The 24,699-nt window shown below is 43.7% G+C and overlaps 1 protein-coding gene across 3 annotated transcripts in view; it reads left to right on the top strand.

Moving 5' to 3' along the window:
- The first annotated feature begins 10,896 nt into the window (after positions 1-10,896).
- Positions 10,897-24,699, top strand: part of FAM120A (family with sequence similarity 120A) — a 47,742-nt gene continuing 33,939 nt past the window's right edge. For all 3 annotated transcript variants that reach the window (XM_038148937.1, XM_038148938.1, XM_038148936.1), the window contains exons 1-3: positions 10,897-11,405; positions 16,831-17,077; positions 21,796-21,878. In XM_038148937.1, the coding sequence (XP_038004865.1) occupies positions 10,932-11,405; positions 16,831-17,077; positions 21,796-21,878 (804 nt within the window). In that variant the 5' untranslated portion in view covers positions 10,897-10,931. The remainder of the gene's footprint in view (positions 11,406-16,830; positions 17,078-21,795; positions 21,879-24,699) is intronic.

Genomic DNA, 24,699 nt, shown 5'->3' with positions numbered 1-24,699 from the left:
GAGCTGCTTCCCTGAGAACAGGGGCTGTTGCAGTTTGGTTCCATGCCAGAGATAATATTTTTTTTCCCCAGTACTGTCAGCTGGGCCAATATATTTTCAAGAATTGCTGCACTAAACTGAGAGTTCTCCAACATGATGCTTCTGCAAATTTAGATTCTCTCTGTCAGTGCTGAGATTAAGAAGTCATTAAGGTAATCTGCATCACAGTGATATTATAATGATTGCTATGAAATGGAAAAATATCACACATCTGTATTCTGCAACTTGAGACATACCTTTAGTAGGTCAGTTTCTGATGACATGTTTGGGAAAATTATGCTTTATCTGCATGCTTTTTCCATGCATCATCCTGATCTGGGAACCTGAATGCCATAAGCAGAAAGCTTTGTTAATTGTACAGTTTTGGAAGTCAGTGTAGTCCAAAACATATTCCTCATGACCATCAGCCTCACAAAGTCTGCTCGAAAAGGTGGAGATGTTCTCTATCTGTTAGAGGAATCACAGAAAGTCTTTGTAACAAGAATCTCCAGCAAAGAGCATCTTGGCCTTCTGGGTATGACATATTTCTGTTTCCTAAAACTAAAAACCACTACATGTATGAACTGTACTGTAAACACGAGTGCAAGTAAAAGACTTCTACTGTTTCTGGATTCCTCCTCAGTTGAGGCAGTCAGCAAAATTACTTTCTCAGTACTGAGTTACAGTTAAGAATTGTTAACTGTGGTGTAACTGAGAGCAAAGACAAAGTCAAGTCAATGGGGTTTCCTTCACTTGTGACACAAATAAAGTCTCTAAATTTGTTTATATCATAAAATTGGAAGTATGAAGAAAATAATCATAAAAGTATATAAAAATATATAGAATATAAAAGTATATACTTTTATAAAAATATAAAAGTATGTAAAATCATCAAAAATATCATAAATATAATAGAAAATCATCATAAAAGTATAGAGAAAATATGTGCTACAAAAATAGAAGTTTCTTACTTAAACTGTTTTTATGGAAATGCTCACAGTTGAGTTAGTGTTATTTGCTTCTAATTTGGGCTTTATTCTCCATACTGTACATTAACAAACTTAAACCACTTAATGCCAAGTGCCTTACACATTTTTCTGTAATTAAATTTCTCCAAAGAATCACATTACACGAGCATTTGCCAATACAAAAGCACACTGAGAGATTCTGGGTAAAATCCAGGCACCCCTAGAGTCACCAGTAAAATTCCCATTGAAGACATTATTCTACTGAACAGATATTTACTATATATGGGTAATAAAAATTATCTTGTCACTTAGGAATTAAGTTCTTCAGTACACTATTCTAAGAACCTCAGCTCTGAATGAGCTCCACACGAACACTTACCACCTCCCTTACTAGATAAAAACAATGTTACTTCAGAGTCCAATAAGGTTCATTTTCAGGTATGTTTATAATTGCTGGAATATTCAGCAGATGCCAGTTTAGAGAAGCTTCCTACCTGTGGACAGAGGTAGGTACTCAGTCTAATAATCTGCAGTTTTACTACAGAGCTTGAGCACAGGATTGCCTGCACTAAGCTCTGGGAGAAAACCTGACCCCATAGAATTTAGGGATTCTCTTAACTGTTCACTAATAAGTTGTAGGTGATTAGTACATGAAAGTAGTGCAAAAATTAATTCAATTTAGGACTATCTTTATGATCATTAACAGAAGACCAGATGTAACAATTTACTTGTATTTCATTTAGAGCTATTTATTGTCTGTGCAAGATGCTGAAGTGGGTAGTTCTGTGATTCCTCCTCTGACACAGGTTTTTAACATAATTTTTTCTTCCATAACTCAGCCATACATTGCTGTGGGATTTGATGTTTGGGGAAAAAAAATCAGTCAAGTGTGCTCTAGGCCAGCACTGGTCAGCAAGAGCATGAGGGTTTGAGCTGGTGCCTACTCCTTCCATAGCTCTTGGGACATCACCATCCTGCAGCTGCAAGAAGGATAAAGGGCTGAGGGCAGCTAGTCTGCTTCAGCACAAAGTTACTTTCCTAACTGGTACATTTTTGCAGCTCTAAGATGTTACCTAGTTACCAGTGAATCACAGCCTGGTAACCACTCAGGGAATTCTGGGGTTTATTTACAACAAGGTAAGTGACCCTGAATAAGTCAGGCTGGGGACACTTAGGCTGTCCAATTGTACAAGAGGATGAGACTCACACAAAATTTATTTGAAGTGTTAAGATTAAACCTGCAGTATGAAATTTATTACCATTAGTCTTGACAACATTAACTCTTTAATGTTATTTAATGTTATTTATTTAAAATCTATTGAACTGGTTTAAAATTCAACTTCAGGTGCCCTTCACCTGCAAACCAGCCCTGAAGCTGTCGAACCCTACATTGTCCATCCCATGCCAGATTTTCCTATTTGGTTGGAAGATTGCTATTAATAGACCATAAGTGGATATAAAAAAAAAAAAAAAAGGAAAAAGTGAGATTACCCAATTACCCAGTTCTGCAAACAGCCATGTTTGCTTGCTTCAGTTTTGAGAAAGATTGTCCGAAATTTAGTTTTCTGATGGGGCTAAATCCTCCCCTTTTGTGGCTCTGGACCATCCATCCCTCCTGCCTCCCCCGGTGCTGGCTAAGCGAGGTTGCTAAGCGACATGTTCTTCTCTTCTCTACCTTAGCAGAAAGAAACAGATCAAAGACACCCACAGCCCTGAATTATTTTATAAATGAATTTAAAGAGACACTCTCCTGTGCTGTATTATGTGGGGGGAGATCAAAAGTTGCTGGGTATAGTGAGAGTAACTGTTCAGTGTAGAATTAAACTGATGTCTTCTGGAAGGTAAGAATGCTGTCATAAAAGAGAGCTGTGTAGTATTTGCCTTTTTTCTTGGGTTCTTTTTTTTCTTTTTCAGAACTAGATTACAATTTTTTTATGCTGATTAATGTTTCTAGTTTCATGGCAGTCAAGACATTGAGCACAGGCCAGGCTGCATGTGTGTACAACTTTCAGAAGTCAGGGTTTCTGTCATTGAGTGACAAGCTTGCAGGGTTTAGCTCTTATCATCTCTTGCAAAAGAGATTATCTATTATACAAAAATATTTAATTCTTTCATTTTTAAACATTTTCCTGACTGATCTTAGGCAAGAAAGCCACAGGACAAAGTTCAAGTGATGTATCGTTATCGTTGAAAGAATAAATGAAGACATGGAAGTAACCTGTGTAGATCAGACAGAAAACCTACGACACCAACATCTCAGATCTTGCTGAAAAGAATGAAAACCAAATGACTAACCTGTAATTACAAAAGCTGGAAATACACAAGTTTAAACATTGTCCTACAAGACTTTCACTTTCCTGGCATCAACTCAGCTCAGCTGCTCTGTGCAAACTGTGGGGTAGGAGCAGGCTGACAGCTGAGGCAGGTGCTTGCTGAAATAGAAAAGGGAGGAATTATTTGCCCTTGTATCTACTCAGTTTCTACCATCCACAATGTAAAAGGAAAAAAAAAACCCAGCACTTGGTAACAAAGGGCAAGAATTTTTCATGACTTTTCATTTCCAAAGCTGCCACAGCTGGCACGGCCCTCAGAAAACAGACACACACACAAAAAACACACTTAAAACCTTCCTCAGACGAGCAAGACGGATGATTTATATAGAAAGTAAAACTCCTAGGTAAATTTGCTGCAAAAAATTGCATGTAAAATTTTTCCCACATGCGAATCTCGTTGTTCTGTACCATCCACCTGAGCTGCACAAGCAAATGTCTCCTTTAAGGCTGTTTCAGGAGCTTCCTCAGGCAGAGGTGACCCTGCAGCTCCAGGCACAGAATCGCTGGGGGAAGGAGTGTACAGAGGATCCCACTCTCTTCACCGCGTGCCTGGTCAGAGAGTGGAGCAAGCTCCTCACTCTTGTCCTAGGCCAGCAATCTCACATCAAACTGAGGGTAGATTAGTGAAACTAGTACAGTCTAGGACTATAAAGTGATTAATCTCACATAAATCTTCACAAAAAACCCCCCCGAACAGCATTAGGATTTGTTTACAAGCATTTTATTTTCCAATGAGAAAACAAGCCTCCCTTTTATTCCTGCATCATTAAAAGTCTCTCCCAAATTCTGACTGTTTAGGTTTGGCATGTAAAATCCACTGTACCATAGCTAACCTACATTCTCATAAAAGCATGTATTTTAGAACAGGGCTCAGCCAGCCTCCCCATTTGTAGATATCAAGGTATGTGCTTTACTCTCACTGACAGAGTGTTTTATGTATAAACATCTTGACCAGCACTACACTGCCCATGGATAGCACATTTGGTGTGTTTTGGCTGAATTTCTGAAGGGGAAAACTGTGACTTGCACTCTAAATATTTTTTCTGGAGAATAGATTCCTCTACACACTATGAGCATCTTGTACAGAATACAAGTAAATATTTGGGGAGAAATTTCATGCTTATGGCAGATGTTGATTTGCCAGCCTTGGAAACTCTTGGACTCCCTTGGACTAAGTGCACAGCACAGCTCTGGCTGTGAGCTCTGCAGGCCGGCCATGTTCCCACCACATCACTGCTCCTGCTGCAATGGCAAGGAGAGAGTCAGAGAACCCTAGAGTTGAATGCCTTGGAAGGGACCTCAAAGATCATCCAGTGCCACCCCTGCCATGGGCAGGGACATCTTCCACTATCCCAGGTTGCTCCAAGCCCGTCCAACCTGGCCTTGGGCACTTTGAGGGATGGGGAAGCCACAGCTTCTCTGGGCAGCCTGTGCCAGGGCCTCATCACCTTACCTTCACAGCCAAGAATTTCTTTCTAATATCTAACCTAAACCTGTTGTCTGTCAGTCTGAAGCCATTCTCCCTTGTTCAGTCACTCCAGGTCCTTGTAAATAGCCTCTTTCCATTTCTCCTGTAAGCTCCCTTCAGGTACTGGAAGGCTGCAACTCGGTCATCCTGAAGCTTCTTTTCTCCAGGCTGAACAACCCCAATGCTCTCAGCCTTTCTTGTAGCAGAGGTCCTCTATCCTTCTTGGCAGCCTCCTCTAGACTTGCTCCAACAGATTGATGTTCTTCCTGGCTGTGCAGGCAGCTCATTAGGATTTGCATTTCTGGTGAGTTTATTCAAATATTCTGACCATGCTGTGTTCAGGGATGCAGTTCAATTGAGCTAGTATTTTATCTTAAAGGTAAAATGATCTGAAGTGGCGTTGTTGTAAGAATTTAAGCTAATTTTTATTAATACTGATAGAATTTTATTTAATGAAAGTAAGTTATTTTGATTTGCTGCTTCTCTTTCCTTACTTCCAGAATGCTGCAAGAACCTGTGGTGCAGCTGGGCTGCTGGATCCCAGATATGAGCAGCCAGGGCTGGGCTTGGGCATGGGAACAGGAGATGATGCTTTTGACATGTGGGAGGGCAATGAAGGCCTTTGAGAACATTAATAACATTACTTGATGCTTCTACAGTTCTGTGCTTGTGCCTGCTTAAAGCTCAACATAGACTATGAGTAATTAGTGATCTGGATGTCTCTGAAATTATCAGCAGCAGCATTTAAATCATCATTAAAATACAATTAGCAGCCCTTTGAACAGAATGCTGTCGTTCAGAGCAGTCTAATTGGTGGCTCATGGGCCAGTTCTGGACAACAGGAGGATTGTCTGCTTCTGCAACTGCACCAGTTCAAGGAGCACCCTGTCCCAGGAGTGGTGGCTGCCCTCTGGGATGGACATGGGAGAGCCATTATGTGACAGGAAAGCAACAGCACAAAGTATCCCTTGTGTCCAGGCCACTACTTTGAAAACTCCGGATTTATGGACCTCATTTCATCCTGTGTGCTGATTCAAGCAGGCACAGCACCAGAACTTTATACTTTGCAATTCAAATAAATTTAGGGGGTTTTTTATACTTCCATTTTAGACTCTGCAGCAATAACTGTAGGGATGAAATATGGGCAGCCCATGGTAAGACAAATAACTGAGCAATCCACATCTACGGGTGGCGTGCTGGCAGACCGTGCTGCTGTGTGCTTGGGCAAGATGAAGAATTCAGTTGCTGTAGCAGACTGAAAGTGAAGGTCTGGCATGGATGGTATTCCCAAATCTGGCAGCCCTACCCCACATTTAGGTAGCTAAATATGTTACTTCCATGCCTGAGATACTTGTGTTAATTTCATAAATGCCAACAATTACATGTTTTTAAAGTGTTGGGAGTATAAATAGCTGCTCCTCTGAAATGGCCACAGTAGATGTATTTTAGCTCAGATGTGCTCTCGTGATACCACTGGCAAGTGCATCTTATCTGTTATAATATCAACCTGTAGCATTCTATTAGTATCTTTTGATAATATTATTGATGATTCTGCAAAAACTGCAGTAGAATAAGCTTTACATACTGGCTTTTTGTGTGTCTCACACAACTGCCACAGGAACAGCACACTACTGTTCCAGGTTTTTGAAGCAGTGCTACTGCTCCCCACCAGCTCCCACTGCCTGCTCCATAATGCCCTTATTATTTATGCTTTTTTTCTTGAAAATTCAAGTTTAGAACTTAAAATTTTCATGCTTTTGTTTCTTAAAACTAATCAAAGGCAGCGAATGGCCCCAATGTAATCTGTGTAGTGTGTGCTGTGGCTGAGCATCCACTGCTGTGAAAGCACTGCTTGTTCTCTGAAAGGAGGAATTCTTTCAGCCAGTGTCACTGCCCCCTCCTCCTCCAGCCTGCTTCTCCCAGGCGCTCGGAGGACTCACCGCCAGTCATTTTCTTGCCCTAAAAGTTTGCTGGAGCAACACCATCATTTACCCACATATGCCCAGGGCCAAACTCCTCAATGGTTGGCCTCTGAGGACCATCAGAAATTTTGAGTTTGAGCATAGCAGTGGCTCTAGAAAAGTATGCTACCTTTTGAATCATCTTTTCTTTGGATTGGTGGTCCCTAGAGAGCTGATGCAGAGACCAATAAGTGCTTTAAATAACTCAGTGATGTGTCTTCTACATGCACATCTTTGTCCTAAGAGAAAAATCCGAAGTATTACAGATATTTGAAAAAAGTTACTGCCTAAGCAAGGTGGTGTTTGTTGATATTTTATGGAGATATCTGAACATGAAAAACCTCCTTCTATAAATTTTGTGTGATGGTGTATACAGTTTAATTGCAGCAACATAAGAGACAAGAAAGGGATGTTTGCAGGTGGTAGCAAATATGATGATACAAAATCAGAGCAAGATTGCAACAAGGGACAAATTTTATCTCCAATACTTTTTTAAACCTCAACATTTTTTCTTCGATTTCTTTTATTTTTGCAACCTTTTCCGACTAAGTGACACGCATGCCTAGAATTGTGAGTACTGAAGTAGCAATGCAGAAAAGCACCTGCCCACAGGGTGAGCCCACAGCCACTTGTTGACCTGGCAGTGAGGTGAAGGCTGGGAGCTCTTCTACAGCAGCAAGAACAGGGAAGTTCTGGGGCAGCAGGTCCACAAGAAGACGCACCAGGCTGAGAAAAGAGGAGAAATATTAAGGGAAATTACACTGAACAAGTGTTTCCCATGGATAACGTATGCATCTGTTCCTCCCAGGCAGATGTACCTTTCAGGTGTGTCCATGTTCATCTTGCTGTGGGACTGACTTTTCTTAACAGAGGAACCAAGACTAAACTGATAACATTCATCTCTGTTCTTGCTCTGACATGGTTATTCGTTACTTCTTCCTAAGGACTGTTCAGTTCCTTCCTTTGAGGGAGCCACTCCTAATTTGCCTTCGTTCAGGTTGGATAATGAGTCACTGACTTTAATACCAACTGCTATTAACCTTTCCTTTACACAACCAACATCTCGGAACTGTAGAACACATTGTGTCTCAGTGCTGAAGTAGAAGATTGATAAATCCTGCAGGCTTTCTGCTGCTGGTTGATGAAAAAACACTTTGTTTGCCTTGTGTCTTTGATTAATTGCCCTTTAAGTCTAGCTTAATCTACCTGCTTTCCAGAGTAATTTTGTTTTCCATAAATTTAACTTATTTTTCATTGTCTTCTTGTCTGGCCAAACTTTTAGTTTATATTAAATAAGTTGTGGAAGCACCTTGTTTCCCCTTATGCTTTTCCTCTCTCTTTCTTCTTGCTGGGGAGGGAGGGTTGTGTTTGTGGCTGGGTACAAGCTGGCAGTGCTCAGTTGTGCTGTGCCTCCCTGACTACAAGGATGCTGACAGTCAGGCTCCTGGTGGCACATGCTCTGGACTAGTTTCCTTCCTAAACAACAAACCAGAAGAAGGCACAAGCAAATTTATCATCTTTTATTTTTATTTATTAATTTATAGATTATTTGCCATTCCTGAGACTATTGAACTTAAAGACCCTGTGAGACAATTAATGACAAGAAGTGAATTCTTCTTGACTCAGTTATTGCTCACAAGGCTACTTAATGGCTTGTTCGTGATCAAGTTTTGCACTGTTGGAGCATTGGATACATGCAGGGCCATCTGAAAGTCTGATTTTTAGGCACCTCATGTATGGCAGTACTTGTTATTTTGACCAAATTTTGGTGATTTTTAGGATATTTGAAATTCTGAAGTTCTTTCTCCTTGATCCCCTTTCCTTCTATTAGCACTATAGGCCTGCTAGCATGTTTTGTGTGTTCCTTCAAGTTCCTTCCAAATTGTTTTATTATTTCAATGTTACTATAACATATCTATTTTATAGGGTAATCTAAGAATTCTAAGGGAAAAGTAGTTAAGAAAGAGATCAGAATATTTACTTAGGAAACCACACTCTCAGATTACTGCAAAAAAAGATTTCCAAGAAGAAACATGCACTTGTCATTGATTACTTCCATAGCTTTTCCAGGATTCTTTATTCTATCATCCTGATGCTGCACCAGTTGGGCTCAGACACACACCCATGGCACTCAGTGCCTGGTAGTGAGTTGGCCCACTCCTGCTGCAACAGCTATTTCCTGCTGGAAATTTTTACTGTGGGTGTCAATCCAGCCTGACTGAAATCTCATTACCAATATGCTTTTCCTCATTAATAAAATATTAATGTGAACATACAGCATGAGCAGCTTGACACTTCCTGTAGTTTTCCAACACCTAAACAGCAGAGAACTGCTCAGGTGCTGTGGTATTAATGCAATTATAAACTTGCAGGCAACTTCTGGAGCTTGGGCACCTTGGCCTTTTAAAAAAAATAATTTCTTCTGGTAAAACCAAAGAGAGTTAATTCCTCACTGCCTGTGCAGTTAAGAGCAGGTTTCTTCCAGTAGTTGATACTAATGCACATTTATGGGTTTCTTCCCTGGTAGTTGATACTTATGCTCATTTACCAGTTATGGCTACAGTTTGGCTGTCCTGTGGATGGCAGATCTCAAGATACAAGCAGTTGCCACTTTAAGCATGTCTAAAGTGAAAAGCCTGTCAAAATCATTGAGGGAGGTGATTGTGTATCCCTATTCTGCACTGGTGCGGCTTCACCTCAAGTCTTGTGTGCAGTTTCAGGTGCCGCAATACAAGAAAGACCTTCAGCAATTAGAGAATGTCCAAAGGAGGGCTAAGAAGATGGGGAAGGGTCTGGAGGGGCCCTACAAAGAGTGACTGAGGGCACTTGGTTTGCTCAGCTGGAGAGGGGAAGATTGAGGTCAGACCTCCCCAGGGGCCGCAGCTCCTCCCGAGGGGCAGCTCCAATCTCTGCTCCCTGGGACAAGGACAGCACCCAGGGAACGGCTGGAGCTGGGCCAGGGGAGGGTTAGGGTGGATATCAGGGAAAGGTTCTTCCCCCAGAGGGTGCTGGGGCACTGAACAGACTCCCCAGGGTTTGGTCATGTCCCCAAGGCTGCCAGAGCTCCAGGAGTATTTGGACAACACTCTCTGGGATACCCGGGGTGGGATCGTGGGGGTGTCCTGTGCAGGGCCAGGACTCGATGATCCTTGCAAGTCTCTTCCAGCGCGGGGTATTCTACGATCTGAAAGCTTTACCAGCACTAGCAAACGCTCAGCCGGGAGAAGCCAGGCCAGCCGGTCACCTTTACCGGAGGCGCTGTGGCCAGGTCGGGCGCGGCACCAGCCCGGGAGCACCGCGGCTCCCCGGCCGGAACCGAACTGCTGTGGGATCACTTCTGCTGCCCTGTCACTGCCGAACACCCCCGAGCAACAGGTGCCCGGGGCGCCGCTCTCCCGAGCGGGGCCCGCCACGGAGGCCGCGGGACTGATGGAGCGTCGCTGGCCGGCAGGGCGGGGCCAGGATCGGGCCAGGCCGATCCGGGAGACCCCTGCCCCGGTTCTCCCCGCCGCTCCCCGCCCCCGGCCCCTTCCCTTCCCTTCCCTTCCCTTCCCTTCCCTTCCCTTCCCTTCCCTTCCCTTCCCTTCCCCTCCCCTCCCCTTCCCCCCCCTTCCCCGCCACTCGCTTCCGCCGCTCTCCCGCGCATGTCCGGGTTATGCAACGGCCGCGGCGGCCGGGCCGGGCCGGGCCAGAGCCGCAGGGCAGGGTAGGGCAGGGGGCCGTGAGGGGCTCCGGGCTCCGAGCACGGGCGGCGCCGAGGGCGATCCGCTCTCTCGGCGCTCCCGCCGCGGCCTCGCGCGGTGTGTGAGTGGCAGCGGCGCCGCCGCCAAGTCCCGCCCGTTCCGCTCTCGCTGCCGCAGGCGGCGGCGGCGGCGGGTTGGCTTCCTGCGCGCCCGGCCGCTCCCCCGCCCCCCGGCAGTCGGAGCCGCAGCCGCCCGGATCCCTGAGCCATGGCTCTGTGAGCGCAGCACATGGCGGCCGCGGCAGCCATGAGCCCCCCACTTATCCATACAACTCCCCCCTGATCGGCCACCGACGGCAGCCAGCGCTCCCACCCGGCTCCACCGCTCCCACCGCCCGCCTGCCGCCGCCGCCGCGCCGCCCGGCCCGAGCCCAGACCCCGCTGCTGCCGCCGCCGCCGGGTCCCCGCTCGCCCGCCCGCCGCCGCCGTCCGGTTCTCACCATGGGAGTGCAGGGATTCCAGGACTACATCGAGAAGCACTGCCCCAGCGCCGTGGTGCCCGTCGAGCTGCAGAAGCTGGCGCGGGGCAGCCTCGTGGGTGGGGGCCGCCAACGGCCCCCCCAGACCCCGCTGCGCCTCCTCATCGACGCCGACAACTGCCTGCACCGGCTCTACGGCGGCTTCTACACGGACTGGGTGAGCGGCGGGCAGTGGAACCACATGCTGGGCTACCTGGCGGCCCTGGCCAAGGCCTGCTTCAACGGGAACATCGAGCTATTCGTCTTCTTCAACGGCGCCCTGGAGAAGGCCCGGCTGCACGAGTGGGTGAAGCGCCAGGGCAACGAGCGCCAGACGGCGCAGCAGATCGTCAGCCACGTCCAGAACAAGGGCACCCCGCCGCCCAAGGTCTGGTTCCTGCCGCCCGTCTGCATGGCGCACTGCATCCGCCTGGCCCTCATTCGCTTCCACATCAAGGTGAGGAGGAGCCCGGGGGTCCCGGCGCCCCCTCCCCGCCGCTCCCTCCCCGCCGCTCCCTCCCGGCTCCAAGATGGCAGCGGGGGCTGCCCGCGGGGGGAGGGAGGGCACCCTCAGCCGCTCCCCTCAGCGCCTCAAAATGTCGCCCAGACCCGCGGGGGCGGCACAACTTTCGGCGGCCTCAATCCCCGGGGGATTTTGGCTTATTTACATGGCGTTGCCCGCCGCCCCGCCAAGGCCTCCCGGCCTCCGGCCTTGGCGGGGCGACTGGCAGCGCCCATGGCCTGGCCCGGCAGCAGGGCGGCTTCTGCCTCCATGTTCTTTCACTCCGTTGACTCAAAATGTCCCTTCTTGCCTTATGGGCTGTGGTACCGCAGGGGAGAGCGGGTGGGCGAAAAGCATCTCTGTAATTAATTATTGAGGGGAGGAAAAAATAATTAATCAGTTTAGTTCTCACGCAGGATGGATCTGCAACAAGTTCCCGGCTGAGGCGAGGTGTTTTAAACTTAGGCTGAAGGGGAAATGGCTCGCTGCAAAAAACACAGGAGTGCCACTTTTGGCTTATGGAGGGTCTCATGTTTGCTCCGCGTTTTCTCAATATCAACAAGCTTTTAAAAACAGTTGCAGACTAACTGGCTCCTTACTCCATAACAGCAACACTTCTAGTTTGTGCAATCAGCAGTGTCAAGCTGACAGTCCTTCTTTTAAAATGCTTGTTTTAAGGGGCAACCTCAGTTTTCCAGCCCCACAAACAGCCCTTCATGTCGGAGCTGGGCTCCATGGCCATCTTTCGCTCAAAGGCTACAATTTCAAAGGTTGCAGGATATGACCACGTCGCATCTCTCCACATGGCGTTCCTGATTTACGGTGGTTTCTGTTCAGTTGAGCGATTGTGTATATTGAAACACAAGACGCTGGAAAAGCAAGCCCAGTGATTAAGTTGCAGTTTTAGGAGTTGCCTGCTCACCTTCCTGCTGGGGAGGGAAGAGCAGCAGGAAGGAAGCACATACTCGTGCTTTATTATCTTAAATTATTTTTGTGTGTAGAAAAATATTATGTAACCTTCGGAATTGCTCGATCACTAGCAGCACCTTAATGTTATTTGGCCTTTCAGTGGATTAGAAACATTCTGGCTGGGCTGCGGCCCTGGGGTACAGAGGCCTCTCTCCAAGGAGCTCGCCCCACAGGTGGCTTTGGGTGAAGTTTCTCCTAGTTCTGCCAACAGGGCGGGAATCACGTTTGTCCCTCGTAGTGCCCTGCTCGCTGGGCCAGGCCCATCTGTGGAGGAGCACAGAGCTGGAGCACAGCCATCCTGAGTTCACTCCACTCAGCAGTGGAGGTCCCACCCTGTGGTGGCCCCGGCCGTGGTGGGGATTGGGTCACCAGGCCATTGCGCTGCGCCAGGCAAAGCATGTGTGGAATGAACTGGAAGCGGAGGCGAAGCTTATTTTTGCAGGGCGCGTGCAGCTCTGCCAAACGTGATGCCTTGGGCTTGGCCTTGCTTAAAGTGAGGAGGTTATGGCCGCGTCTGCTGCAGTCATGTTTCCTGGTCGTTGTAGAAGCCAAATGGTTTTATGTTTTTTGGATGATGGGAATTTGCACGATAAGTAAAACATCCTATCATTTGAACTTTTGGGGACCTTTTGTAGCTAGGAAATAGTTTTGTCCTTTCAGCAAAAAGTTTCAGGACCCATGCAGTGAAGGTCCTTACCTTGACCTGTTTTTGGGTACATTATAAATCTTCCTTATTTCTTATTGAGACCTAGAGATAATTAGTATAAACAATGAATGGGGTAAAATAAGGATTTTTTTTCCTTTTAATGTGTTAAAGTAGAGACTTGGTTTAATGCAACATAGAAATGCATGGTACCCAACACGAAGCCAGCTGTTTTGATATCGGTGGAAATTCAGTGCTTGCAATAGTTTTGTGGTTTGTTGAAGTGGCTGTTAGTTTGTTAAGCATTTTCTGTTACATATCTGACTCAAGTACATTCCATCTGAACCGAGTTGCTGCATTTGACAATGGTATTACCCTGTAGGATTTTGTTTACGTTCCAGTGCAGCTGCTTTAGCTCCTTTATGGTTCCTTGGTGACAGGCCTGATTCCTAATCTCTGGAAGCAGTTATAGGAGTGTGAGCACACTCATACTGAGTTCCTTTTCTGTCATTAAAAAAATACCCCAAACTTGCAAAATCTCAGTAAATACAATGTCTCCCCAGTTTGATGGAGAAGGTTTATGAGGTGTATATTTATTTGTCTGTGTTGGGTTAGCCCTGGGAGTTGGCAGCTTATTACCAGCTACTGAGGGGGGTGGGGGGAGAGATTGTTGCTGTCCACCACTGAGCCACCATCATGCATGTCCCAGCTGCACTGGTTCTCTGCATTGCTCAGCTGTCCTGGGGACGGGAAGGATATCAGCAATTTCTGTTTGATGCCTCCATTTTTTCAGTTGTCAAGAAACTCTGCTGATAAATCTAGTTGTAATGGATTAATTTTCAGGTTAGGAAGGATGTTTCATGGTTATAGTGGTCACATGCATAATACACATCAAAGATACTGCTGAGCTTAGAGCACTTTCCTTCTCTCCTCTTCTTCTTCTCTTACATGATTCATTATACTTTTAAATCTCCTTTGTTACATGTATCTGTTTTTCTCTAAATCTTCCTCCAGTTTTATTCTCACTCTGATGTAGCCCCCTTGATGGGCACAGAGCAAATGCATCTTGAAAGTGTGATTTTTATTTACATGTATATAGGTGATTTTTTAAATCTACATATGCATAAAACAGTTGTTAAATTGTAGTGTTTTCTCACTTTGTTTTGAGATGTTGGGTTTGAGAATACTGATTGACTTTAAATATGAAACTGATTTTTATGTTTTAGGGAGCATTTGAGTCTGGAGTATGTTTCTGTGTGAAGCTAGGGACTGGCCATGAATTTAATCAATTTTGTTAATTAGGGAGGAGAAAAAGTAATGTCTTCTATCCAGAACAATTACAAATCACTCGCAGATGGTTTCAGCAGGATGTAAAAATAACAGGTTCCTCCAGGTTATAACAAATATCCTGCGGGTTTTTAGTTTCATTGTGACCTGGTGTTCTTCAGTTTGGGGAGAAAAATTCTTAAAAGAAACTTTTATGCTAAGTAGGTTTGCTAAAATTTAAATATTTAGGCAGTGGAGTTCTTAATAACTCTAATACTTGGGGGGACTGTTTTGTTCTCAGTACCTAAAGGTGCTCATGTGTATTTACTCAGGCGGGATTCGCTCTTTCTGAGCCAGCACCATTAATGTTTACACAAGATTTAGACTTGAAAATGATTCCAGATTCCTGGCTGTGATTTCCACTACATCCCTCTCCCGGGGTAGCTTTTGAAGCCTGCATGTTCCTGGGTACTTCTGCATTTGTGAGAGCCATGAGATACATCTCTTTAGTCCCATCTTGTCAGAGCTGTGTGGGTTAACTGTATTTTGGTAAATACCACTCTTTTCCTTGTGATGGTTCAGTTATTTGAACATGGATTCTGGTGTTCCCTGAACACACAGCAGGTTCGTGCTGGGTTAAAGAGCTCTATAAAATGGGGAGGGAACTGGAGGCTGTGGAGGTAGAGGAACTAGCTCATAGAAAATCAGAGGAGCTGCACACAGAGCTTCCTCTTGCGTTATCTGCACACCCTTGTCACACCTAGTGCTGCAGAAGGAGTTCTCACTTGGTTTTTTATAGATCAGAGCTACTTGTGCATGCAGAGAAGTTGGGTTTAGAGATATGGACATAATTTTAATCTATCTACCCTTAATTAAAAAACATTGGAGGGATTTTTCTAATTTAAAACCTGTGAAGACTGGTGGGTGAGGGTGGGGTAAAGACTAAGTTGCCTTCCTTTAGTTAGGAACTATGTAAATCTGATGTCTTTAAATTTTTCCAAAAATGTTTATGGTTTCTCCCACACCTTATGCTAGAGAGCAGCATCATTGCGAGAAAAATGAGTGTGTGTGTTCTTCTCACAAGCAAAGTAAATTTCAAAAACAGTCCATCAAGGAAGTTTCTGAAGAAGTAACATTTTCTGAAGACTATGGCCTGGTAGGATTAGTAGTAGGGAGAGCTTAGTGAGCTGGTCTTTGTTTGCAGGAGCAGGTGAGATGCTGACTGTTTTGCTGCTCAGGATGTGGCTTGAATGGGAGCATCTCATGAACGTGCACGGGAGAAGTAAAATTTGACATACCTCTCTGAAATATGGTAGTTCAGCATCAGGTTCAGCAAGCGCAAGACATGAGTAGAAGAAGAAGGGTCACTGTAAACTTGCTGTGGGTGACTGCAGGGGCTGTGGAGTTTGGGACATGGTCTCCTGTTCTGCAGAGGAAATAAATAGCCTTGCTGGCACTAAGGCTGTGGTTATTCATGTATGTTGTGGGAGACTGAAGCTAATAGTTTTGTACTAGTCTATTTTGGGATAACTTGCTATCTATATTGTTGTTAAAATGGAATACTCATTGAGGGTGGGTTATATCAACACCCAACTTCCAAGAGGATTTCTGTATCACTGAATGTGTATTATGTCTATGGATGGCAGAAGCATTAGGGATCCAAAGCCCTCAGCAGGCTGTAGTTGAGTGTGCTTGTATGCATACTGTAATTGTAGCAGTTCTGAAGGTGTGATGGAATGCAGGACTGTAGGTCCTGTCCTGTCCTTATGGGACTTTCAGTTTCAGTATAAGCTTCTTGATTAGAAAGGGTTCCTTTTATATATCCAACATTAGGCTTTGGCCCGTGTCTCCCTGCACATGTCTATTCAAGTCATCTGATTTCTGTAGCCTAACGTATGTGCATTGCTAGGCAACAGAGTGAAGAGGTGAAGTTTGGGCTAAAACCTCAAAGCAGTTTGCACCATTAGATTCAGTTGTGCATGAAGGGATTAGGCTGAAGGTGGAAATGGGAAAAAAAGTTGGCTTAATACAGCAAGGTTTGCGTTTGAAAGGTCACCAAAGTTATCTCTGTTCATCTGGAGTTGTGTTTGGCCCGTTTAAAAGAGCAAAAACTTCAAAGGGTATCATGGAATTGTTTGATCATGGGGGGCATCTTGGTGTGCTGAACTGCTGGAGTACCCACAGCCTCAAGGCTTTTCCCATGAACTGGTACAGACACTGGAACAGTAATGTCTTCAGAGTTCAAGTGTTTCTGGTAATAAGCAGTTTTTTCAGATGAGTTCACTAGTACACAGTGCCACTGGAGCATGCAGGCTTCCAGAAGCGTGTGCTGTGCTTCCGGGTGCTCCTTATGTCCTGTATGTGCTGCAAATTACTTTAAAAATATCTCAAGTATTTTAAATTCACATGTATAGTTTCAGAAAGACCCACTCTATCATAATAGTTGTGATCAATCAGTGCTTCCGTTTATGCTGAAGCTAATTGCTCTGTCTTCCACTATAGGTTGCGCAGAGCATTGAGGATCATCATCAAGAAGTAATTGCTTTCTGCAGAGAAAAAGGTTTCCATGGTTTGGTTGCATATGACTCCGATTATGCATTGTGCAACATCCCTTACTATTTCAGTGCCCATGCCCTAAAACTGAGCCGGAATGGGAAAAGCCTCACAACAAGCCAATACTTAATGCATGAAGTTGCCAAGCAACTGGACCTGAATCCAAATCGCTTTCCTATTTTTGCTGCTCTTTTAGGTAAGTGAGGATGCTGCTAGTCAGCCTTATGATTTCAGTTGCTATTAACGGTTTTAAAATAATGTGTGTGTAATTTGACAAAGTACCTGGGGAAAGGCATCCTTTTGTTCCAGACATTCCTGCTGTGTGAGGTAGACTGGATGTGTGTTTGAGGTCAGACATGCCCAGTTTATAGAAACCTTCAAGCAATGCAAATTGGCAAATTGTGGCTGTCTAGATAGAAGAGTTGAAAGCAAGGGCTCAGCAGAGCTCTGCCTAGCCAGAATGTTCTCTGTGGGTGGGGGAAATCAGGACAGTTGTGGTTCTAGTTTGGGTCCTGTATAGTGTATGAGGTCTAGTTTCAGTGGTACACTTTCCTGACAGGAAGTATGCTTTTGTCCTGAATTCTACCTAAAAATAGCACCTATGGAGTGAAGGTGCTTGGTTTGCTGGGGCATTTTTTCCCCTCAGAAGTGAGTATTGGACAAATATGGCAGCATGTCAGGTGCAACAGAAATATACTGAGCTATAATTGACTGGAACTTCACATTTCTGGAAGCACAAGTGACCGACATTGTACCATGCCATTGGTTTTGGCTGTATACTTTATTAGCACTCCTGCTTCTCATGCCCATGAGCTTCTCATACTCAGCATCAGTGGGAATGTCTCCATTTTCACATTTGTCCTTAAATAGGACAATTTTAACACCCTATTTCCATAGTAGTGGTAGAGAATAACTGTCTTACTCTCTCAGACAGAAGAGTGAATTAAGTACTGACAAAGTTGACTCCAGTGAATAAGATTTATTTATAACAGCATTCTAAATGCTTTTTGGGAACAGCCATGTTCTCAATCTTGTCATGCTGTGCAAACAAATTAAGATAACTGGATTTTCTTTTTAGTTTCTCGTTCACTTTGTTTCAGTATGGTTGCATGATAGAGGAATAAAACTTCTTTGAAAGCTGTCAGTGAGAGGCTTTGTGTTACTGTTTAAAATGCTAATATTTTAGCAATCTTTAACGTCGTTCCCAGTCCGGGAAGGCATCTTCCATGTTAAGAAGGAAAGATCCAATGGATCTTGCAGTAGACAGCCACAAGTACTTAAGTAGACTTGCTTTTTGTCAGTTTGTTTTTCCTGCCTGCACAGGTGTAGGGAGGGAAGGCAGTAGTAGGGATGGCTGAGCTGCCGTTGCAGGAATTGCATGACAGACTACTATTGCTTGGCTTTGTTTTGGAGTCTATAAATAAGTTAGGGCATGCCGGTTCAGTGAGTAATAATTACTGCTGGAAAAGCAGTTTCCCTGTTGCAGATATGCTTTATGGACTTCCTGGGAAGTGTGGCTTTAAGTTGCCACACAATTCTAGCTGCATGGCCTGCTGGGGTTTTGCTTGCTTATATCAAACAGTATGTGAGTTAAGTTCTGATGAAGTTTCTGAAGGCTTTGCAGTTTTATGCAGGAAACTCTTGGTTGTTTTTTCTCTTGTCTTTCATGGCCAAATAGTTTTCAGCATGTTCTTAGGAGGAGGAAATTTGAAGTAATTTCACATGATTACTCTAGAGAGATTTGGTTGTTTTCCTCCCTCCCTGTCAAATTGGTACAAAGGTTAAAAACCCCCAGGTCAGCTACAAGTTTAGTTCTGAGTATCCTTTGCATTTCTTGTGTGTTTGTATTCAGTATGAGTAAGCAGAATAAAGTTCATGGAAATCAGGGTTAAAACAGAAGATACTCCAAAGATCTTCCTGTGCTTGGAGCTTTTTTGTTATTTTTACAGGAGTGAATTTTAGGAACCTTAGGTATTTGGATAGAAAGTGATTATAGAAGCTGACAACAAACAGATACAGTTTGGCTTGAAGTATGGGCAACATGTTTTAACTTTTGCAACCTTGGTAATACAGTAACTCTTTTTATTAATAGAATACTAGGTTCCTATATGCATATTGGTGTCTGTAGCATGGAGTGTGTTTTAATTTGGGTGGCTCATTTTCTAATCTAAATTTTTATATTTTTGTTGAATATGTGAGGACTTCCCTGGCTTCACAGGTTATTCTGTCCTTATTCCTGTGGCCTCTTTGGGTCTTTTTTGATCGTGTTAATAGAATAAAGAAAAACACAATGGGAAGGAATGAGTGAGCATTTGATGACATGGGAAGGCACGTGAATTATTTTCTGGGTACAGCAGTATAACTCCCCATGCTAGTACTTTGTGTGGGAATAAAAGAATGTGTTCTGAAATAATTACAGTTAAGTTGCTGGTTTAATGTTTGCAATTCCAGCAGGCCCAAACTATCACTACAGCTGTGATATCCATATTCAGCTTTAGGGCTGCACATGTATTTCCCTCTATCCAGAAAACTAAAGATTTCTTTGTGTTCAGAATCTTTCTTGTCGTTGACTCCAAGAATTAATTTGAGGAATGCTGAAAAAGGAAAATCATCCTCAAAGTTTCAGTCTCACATTGAACAGTTGGAGATGCCTGAGAATGACTCTAAACTGGGCAGTTAAAAAATTGTTCTCAATGGCAAGTGATTTGGGATTGAGTTGTGTTCAGGGGTAAAGTCTCTATTGAAATACTCCCTCAAAATAGTTTTCTGACTGTATCAACAAGGCAAACTTGTAAAGATTGCTTTCAGGTGAGGTTCTGTGTACACTGTGGTTGGTTGGCTTGGTTTACAGGTTTTTTTCCTTCCTACAGCTTCTCATCTGGAAGGGGTTTATAGTTGTAGCATTGTAATATAAAGGATATTCTTGGAATGGAGGGTTAAAATGTGGCCTGGATACTGCATCCTCCGAACATGCTCTTAAAAATTTCTGTTCTAATTGCTGCTGATATAAAGAGGGAGTTGAATTGGTTATTTTGTAACTTTTGACTCAAATACTTCAGAATACTTTTTAAAAAGATAAGCAGCCCAAGCTTCAGCAAGTAGAAAAACAAATCCAGTGTGAGATATAGGTTCCAATTCAGTGAGCTCTTTAGAAAGGACAGTGGCTTCAATTAGTATCTAAATGCTTTAAAAAAAACCAAACCTAAGGCATACACTAAAATAAGCCATTAAATTGGGAAAAATCAATATATGTTGAGGTTGTTCAGCCCGGTCAAGAAATAGAGGTTGTTTATGTAACACTGATCTCTTTCCCACTGTGACAGCACTTTGTAACATGTTTAGTTATGGAATCCTGTTCTGCTCCTCAGTAAAATTTTAGAACTACAATAAGGTGAGTACAGGCATCGCTTCTTAACTGGACCACCAAAGACACTGCTGCACTTCAGCGTACATGATGAGAATTGATCAAACACTGCCTATGTGTGTTCTGGGGGATGAATTAACTGCAATGACAGATGGAGACCAAACAAAATTGGGGTTTTGATGGAAGGGAGAAAGGCCCTGACTGTTTTAAAAGGTAGCATCTGCAGGAGTAATTGTCAGTTATCACAGAACTGTCCTGCTCTGGCTACAATAGATTTTTGCAGGCCTGTACTAGAAAGGCTGTCTAATCTTACCTTGACCAGATTAGTGAGAGTGGCTGTTATATGCAAACTTGTTGAATCTTTCTGATGTGAGATTAAAGTTTAGCTCCTAATGAAAAAAAAAGATAACATCTCCTTGCTGGAGATCTCTGTAGTGGGTGAAGTATTGATTGGACACGAAGACTGCCCATTCTGAGAAGACATCTGCTTGTCACCAGACAGCTTGCCTGGCTTTTGCAGATGAAAGAACATTAAGAGCAAACTAGATGATTTTACAAACAAACTACCAAGAAAGAAAACAATTGTTGTAATATTCAGAGAATCTTTTCATATTCTTTATGAACAGTGCATTCACTAATAAACTGCTGCTCCATAAAGCCAGGTGTTGAATATGTCCTGAAGTTTTCTGCCAGAGTTGTGTTAACACATTCTGTTTAGCTCTTTGTAAAGTTTGGGTCCACAGCCACTGAACTCCATCAGAGGTTGATTAGTTATGTCTTTGATCAATACAAATGTTTTAAATGTTTCCTAGTTATAATTTTTTTTGAGTGTGATGTGCTTTGGAAAAAAAAAAGCAACGTAGGTGATCTTCCATTAGGTATGAGCAGTGTGGTAAATACAGTCTCTATCTCTGTCCATGGAAACAACAGAAAAATTTCCCAATTCCTTCCCTGCTGCCAGCCCAAGGTCCCGTCTGACCTGGTCAGGTCATCAAAAGAAACTTCAGAAACTGGGGACCTGCTAAATGTCACTGGAGCTGCTGGTGTTCCTGAGGGTTAGATAAACCTGGCTGTTGCCTTACTGCTTGACCCATGCTTGCACAGTGGAGCAGAGTGCAGATTCCAGAGGCAGCTCCCATGTGGATCACTAACGGCATGTGCTGGGCTGCAGAAAGGCCTTACCAGCATGTGTCAGGGAGCAACAGAACAGGCTCTTAACTCTCTTGGACCTGCATTGTGAAATCTGTTGAGGATTCCCTAATAGGACACACTGGCTTGAGGTAGACTCCATGTTATGCCTGGCTCCATTGCTGGTGTAGATGAGCTGGTTTCATGGAAGAGTGGTCCTCACACACACCAAGTGGCTCTTGCTGCTGCAGCAGTAGCATGCTAATTAGGTTTTTCTGGAGTAACAGAATGCTATCTGCAAGTTTAATCTGTTAATCCTCTTGATCAGGAGTTGACGACTGACTGCAGATTTGTTTGCTGTGCGTAGAAACAGTGTATAATGTTTTACAGTGCACTTAAATAAGTTCTGCATTATGTTCCAGGTAATCATATTCTACCTGATGAAGATTTGGCTTCCTTTCATTGGAGTTTACTTGGTCCAGAACATCCACTAGCTTCACTTAAGGTACAAATTTAATATAACTAGCAGAAATTAAGCTAAAGTCAATGCTAAGGGTTAACAAGAGCAATGTGATAGCTTAATTGAGAGCAGCTCTGCAAGGCCTTGTTCTTGGTCACCCTCAAGTGTCCCAGTCCCTGGCTGCAGAGGATACCTGGGGTCATTGGCCTTACAAGGCTAAACTTAGCCTGCATGATCCCCCTCAGTGCCCTTCAGCTGCACAAGTCAGTGCTCCAGTGTGGTTTGGCTTGCAGAATGCAGCTTCTTGCTTTCCTCTTTCTTGAAGAGGAGAGGTTTTTTTGTTTAGTCTTGTTCTTCAGCTATCAAAAATAATGAGCTGTACATCTTCCTACCATCTTGTTTTATTTTCTGCTGCTCTGAGTTTGTGTGTAATAATCTGTTTTTCATATTTAGAGTGCAAATATGCTGGAAAACAGATTGCATGAGAAAGCTAAAGTGGCCTTTGGTAGGTTTGGGGGGGGGGGAGTTGAGACAAGTAAATTGCCTGATGCTCTTAGTTTACAGTGTATGTGTTCTGCTGCTTCATCACACTTGCCTCGTGCATCTGCCAAGTAGAGGGCTATAAAAGGGAAACCGGACACATCAGAGAATGGGATCATAGTGAATGTTCTCTCTGCCACAACGGATACATATATTTGCCTTTCTCCTAAGGTGTACAATATAGCAAATAATCTGCTTTTTGTAAATTCTGTCAGACTGCTTAATTATCTCTACAGCAAAAATAGGCAGGCCTTTCCCCTTCTGTTCTGAAAGTTTATTAAGCCTTGAAAACTTGTTTTGCCAAAGGTAGAATTTAAAACAAGATTCCAGATTTTCAGCAGAATTTTCAAGGCTTGCACATGCATTTCTTAGTGAACAGCTGTGACATTTCATGTTACACTCATCCTCTATTTTGCTGCCACTCTGGTGTTAAGAAGGGTAAGTGTCAGCACATTCTAATGGCAAAACAAAGCCTGCATGCATGTTTGCTCCTTCCTCTTAAAATTTGAGGTGAAAAATGAGTGAGTGTGCCTGTATTTTCATTTTTTATTAAAGAGGTTAAAATGCAGCGGTTCTTGCCAAGTGCTTGATAAACTTTCTGGTGATTCTTTCTTTCCAGTGGTCTAGTCTGAGTAGACTTGTTTGTCCATCTGGTCAGATTATGACTTCAGACACCTAGACCTTCTGGAAAGCTCTCCAAATTTATACTGAATTACTTGAATGAAAATTAGATCTTTGTCATCTTTGCATCTAGATGTACCTGTTCAGTGGAAATGCCAACTGGACTTTGTAGCTGGCATCCCAAGGAAGTGAAACATGTACCCTCAGAGCATCCTGGCCTGCCATAGGCAGTCCTCCCTGCTGGATTTTAACTGTTGGCCAATGTGATTAGATATGAAAGCAGTTTCCATTTGGCTGTTAAGAGTTCCGTGAAAACTGCTGCACTGTTAGCAATGCAAAGCCCCAGATGAGTGCCCTGACTGAGGAAAGACTATCACAACACAGAATTTGTTGAATTTCATGGCAGCTTGCTGGTCATTTGTTCAGTGCACAGCCCCAAACTGAGCACAACACCTCTGTCTCCTGCCTGGCAGGGCTGTCAGGTGGAAGAACACATCTGCAGCAAACCAGTCTTCTTTAGTTACTGGTAATGGAACAACTACCTGTTTGTTTCATCTTTAATTTTGCAGTGCTCATGGTTTGAAATGATGACTTATTTCAGGAGCTCATTAATTGAGTTTAATTTCCTTGACATGCTAGTATATCAGTGATGTCACCACAGCTCTCTGTAAGGATATCTTCAGTGTAGCTGTGCGCAAAGCAATATTACTTGTAAATTTTATGAATGCTTAAAAAACCCTAAAAACATTTCTATTAACCACAAGCCTGATAGCAAAGAGTAGTTTCAGAACAGTCTGAAAAAGCACAAGCCTTCATGAAACCTCAAAATGGGGTTGTTGTGTTTCCCCAGGATGTCCTTCCTGGGCTGTGCTTACAAACTTTGTTGTGTCTATTTAGAGTCACAACTGAGTGTTCTTCATGCTCAGGAACCAAGGGCTTTAATCCTACACCTCATTCAGCTCAGGATTTAGAAAGCTTTTTCTCATTGTGTAAAATAAAGATTTTAATCTTTTGTCTTTAGAGCAGTATGGTCTTGAGCATCAAAGCTGACAGATTCTGTTCCAGTGGCTGGACTTGTTGCTTTCCAGGGAGAACTGTGACAGTTAATAAAATACAGTTTATCTTCTGCATTCTCTTTCAGTCTTTTATTATGCTGTAGCAAAATAGATACTTTTTCTGCAAAAGCAGCTTTGCCAGTTCACCAGTGAAAAAAGGGTAACTTAAAAAAGAAACTACCAGCTTTGCTGGTGAAAATTGTTGGGTCTCCCCTGGAGTCACCTTGAGGAGGGGAAAAAAACTAACCAAAGGAACCCCTACCTCTGTTATTATTGGAGGGGTGTTCATCCAGGAGCAGCTGAGCAGAAATGGGAAGATGGGAGGAAAATGAAAAACCTGACTGAAGAATCCATACCTTAACACCTGGAAGGAAATGAACCCAAGAGTCAGGACAAGATCTCAATTGCTGGATAAAAAGCCTTTGAGCAGATACCAGCAATTACCGTTAGCTCAGCAGAACTGGGAAGATTCCGTGACCAAATTTAAATGAAGAGATATGAATTGCTGTTGCTGCAACAGGGAAAAGGAATTAAAAGCTGGCTCTGTGACCTGGTCTGAGTCAGGATCTCATCTGTCCAAATGTCCCTATGGAAAAATCTCACAAGAGTGCCTGTCACCTGCCTGAGATCAGAGTTCACTAAAATGACCA

Source organism: Motacilla alba, chromosome 12 (genome assembly GCF_015832195.1).
Source record: "Motacilla alba alba isolate MOTALB_02 chromosome 12, Motacilla_alba_V1.0_pri, whole genome shotgun sequence".
NCBI lineage: Eukaryota > Metazoa > Chordata > Aves > Passeriformes > Motacillidae > Motacilla > Motacilla alba.
The sequence above is the reverse complement of the archived record's forward strand: the minus strand, read 5'-3'. Positions and strand labels throughout refer to the sequence as shown.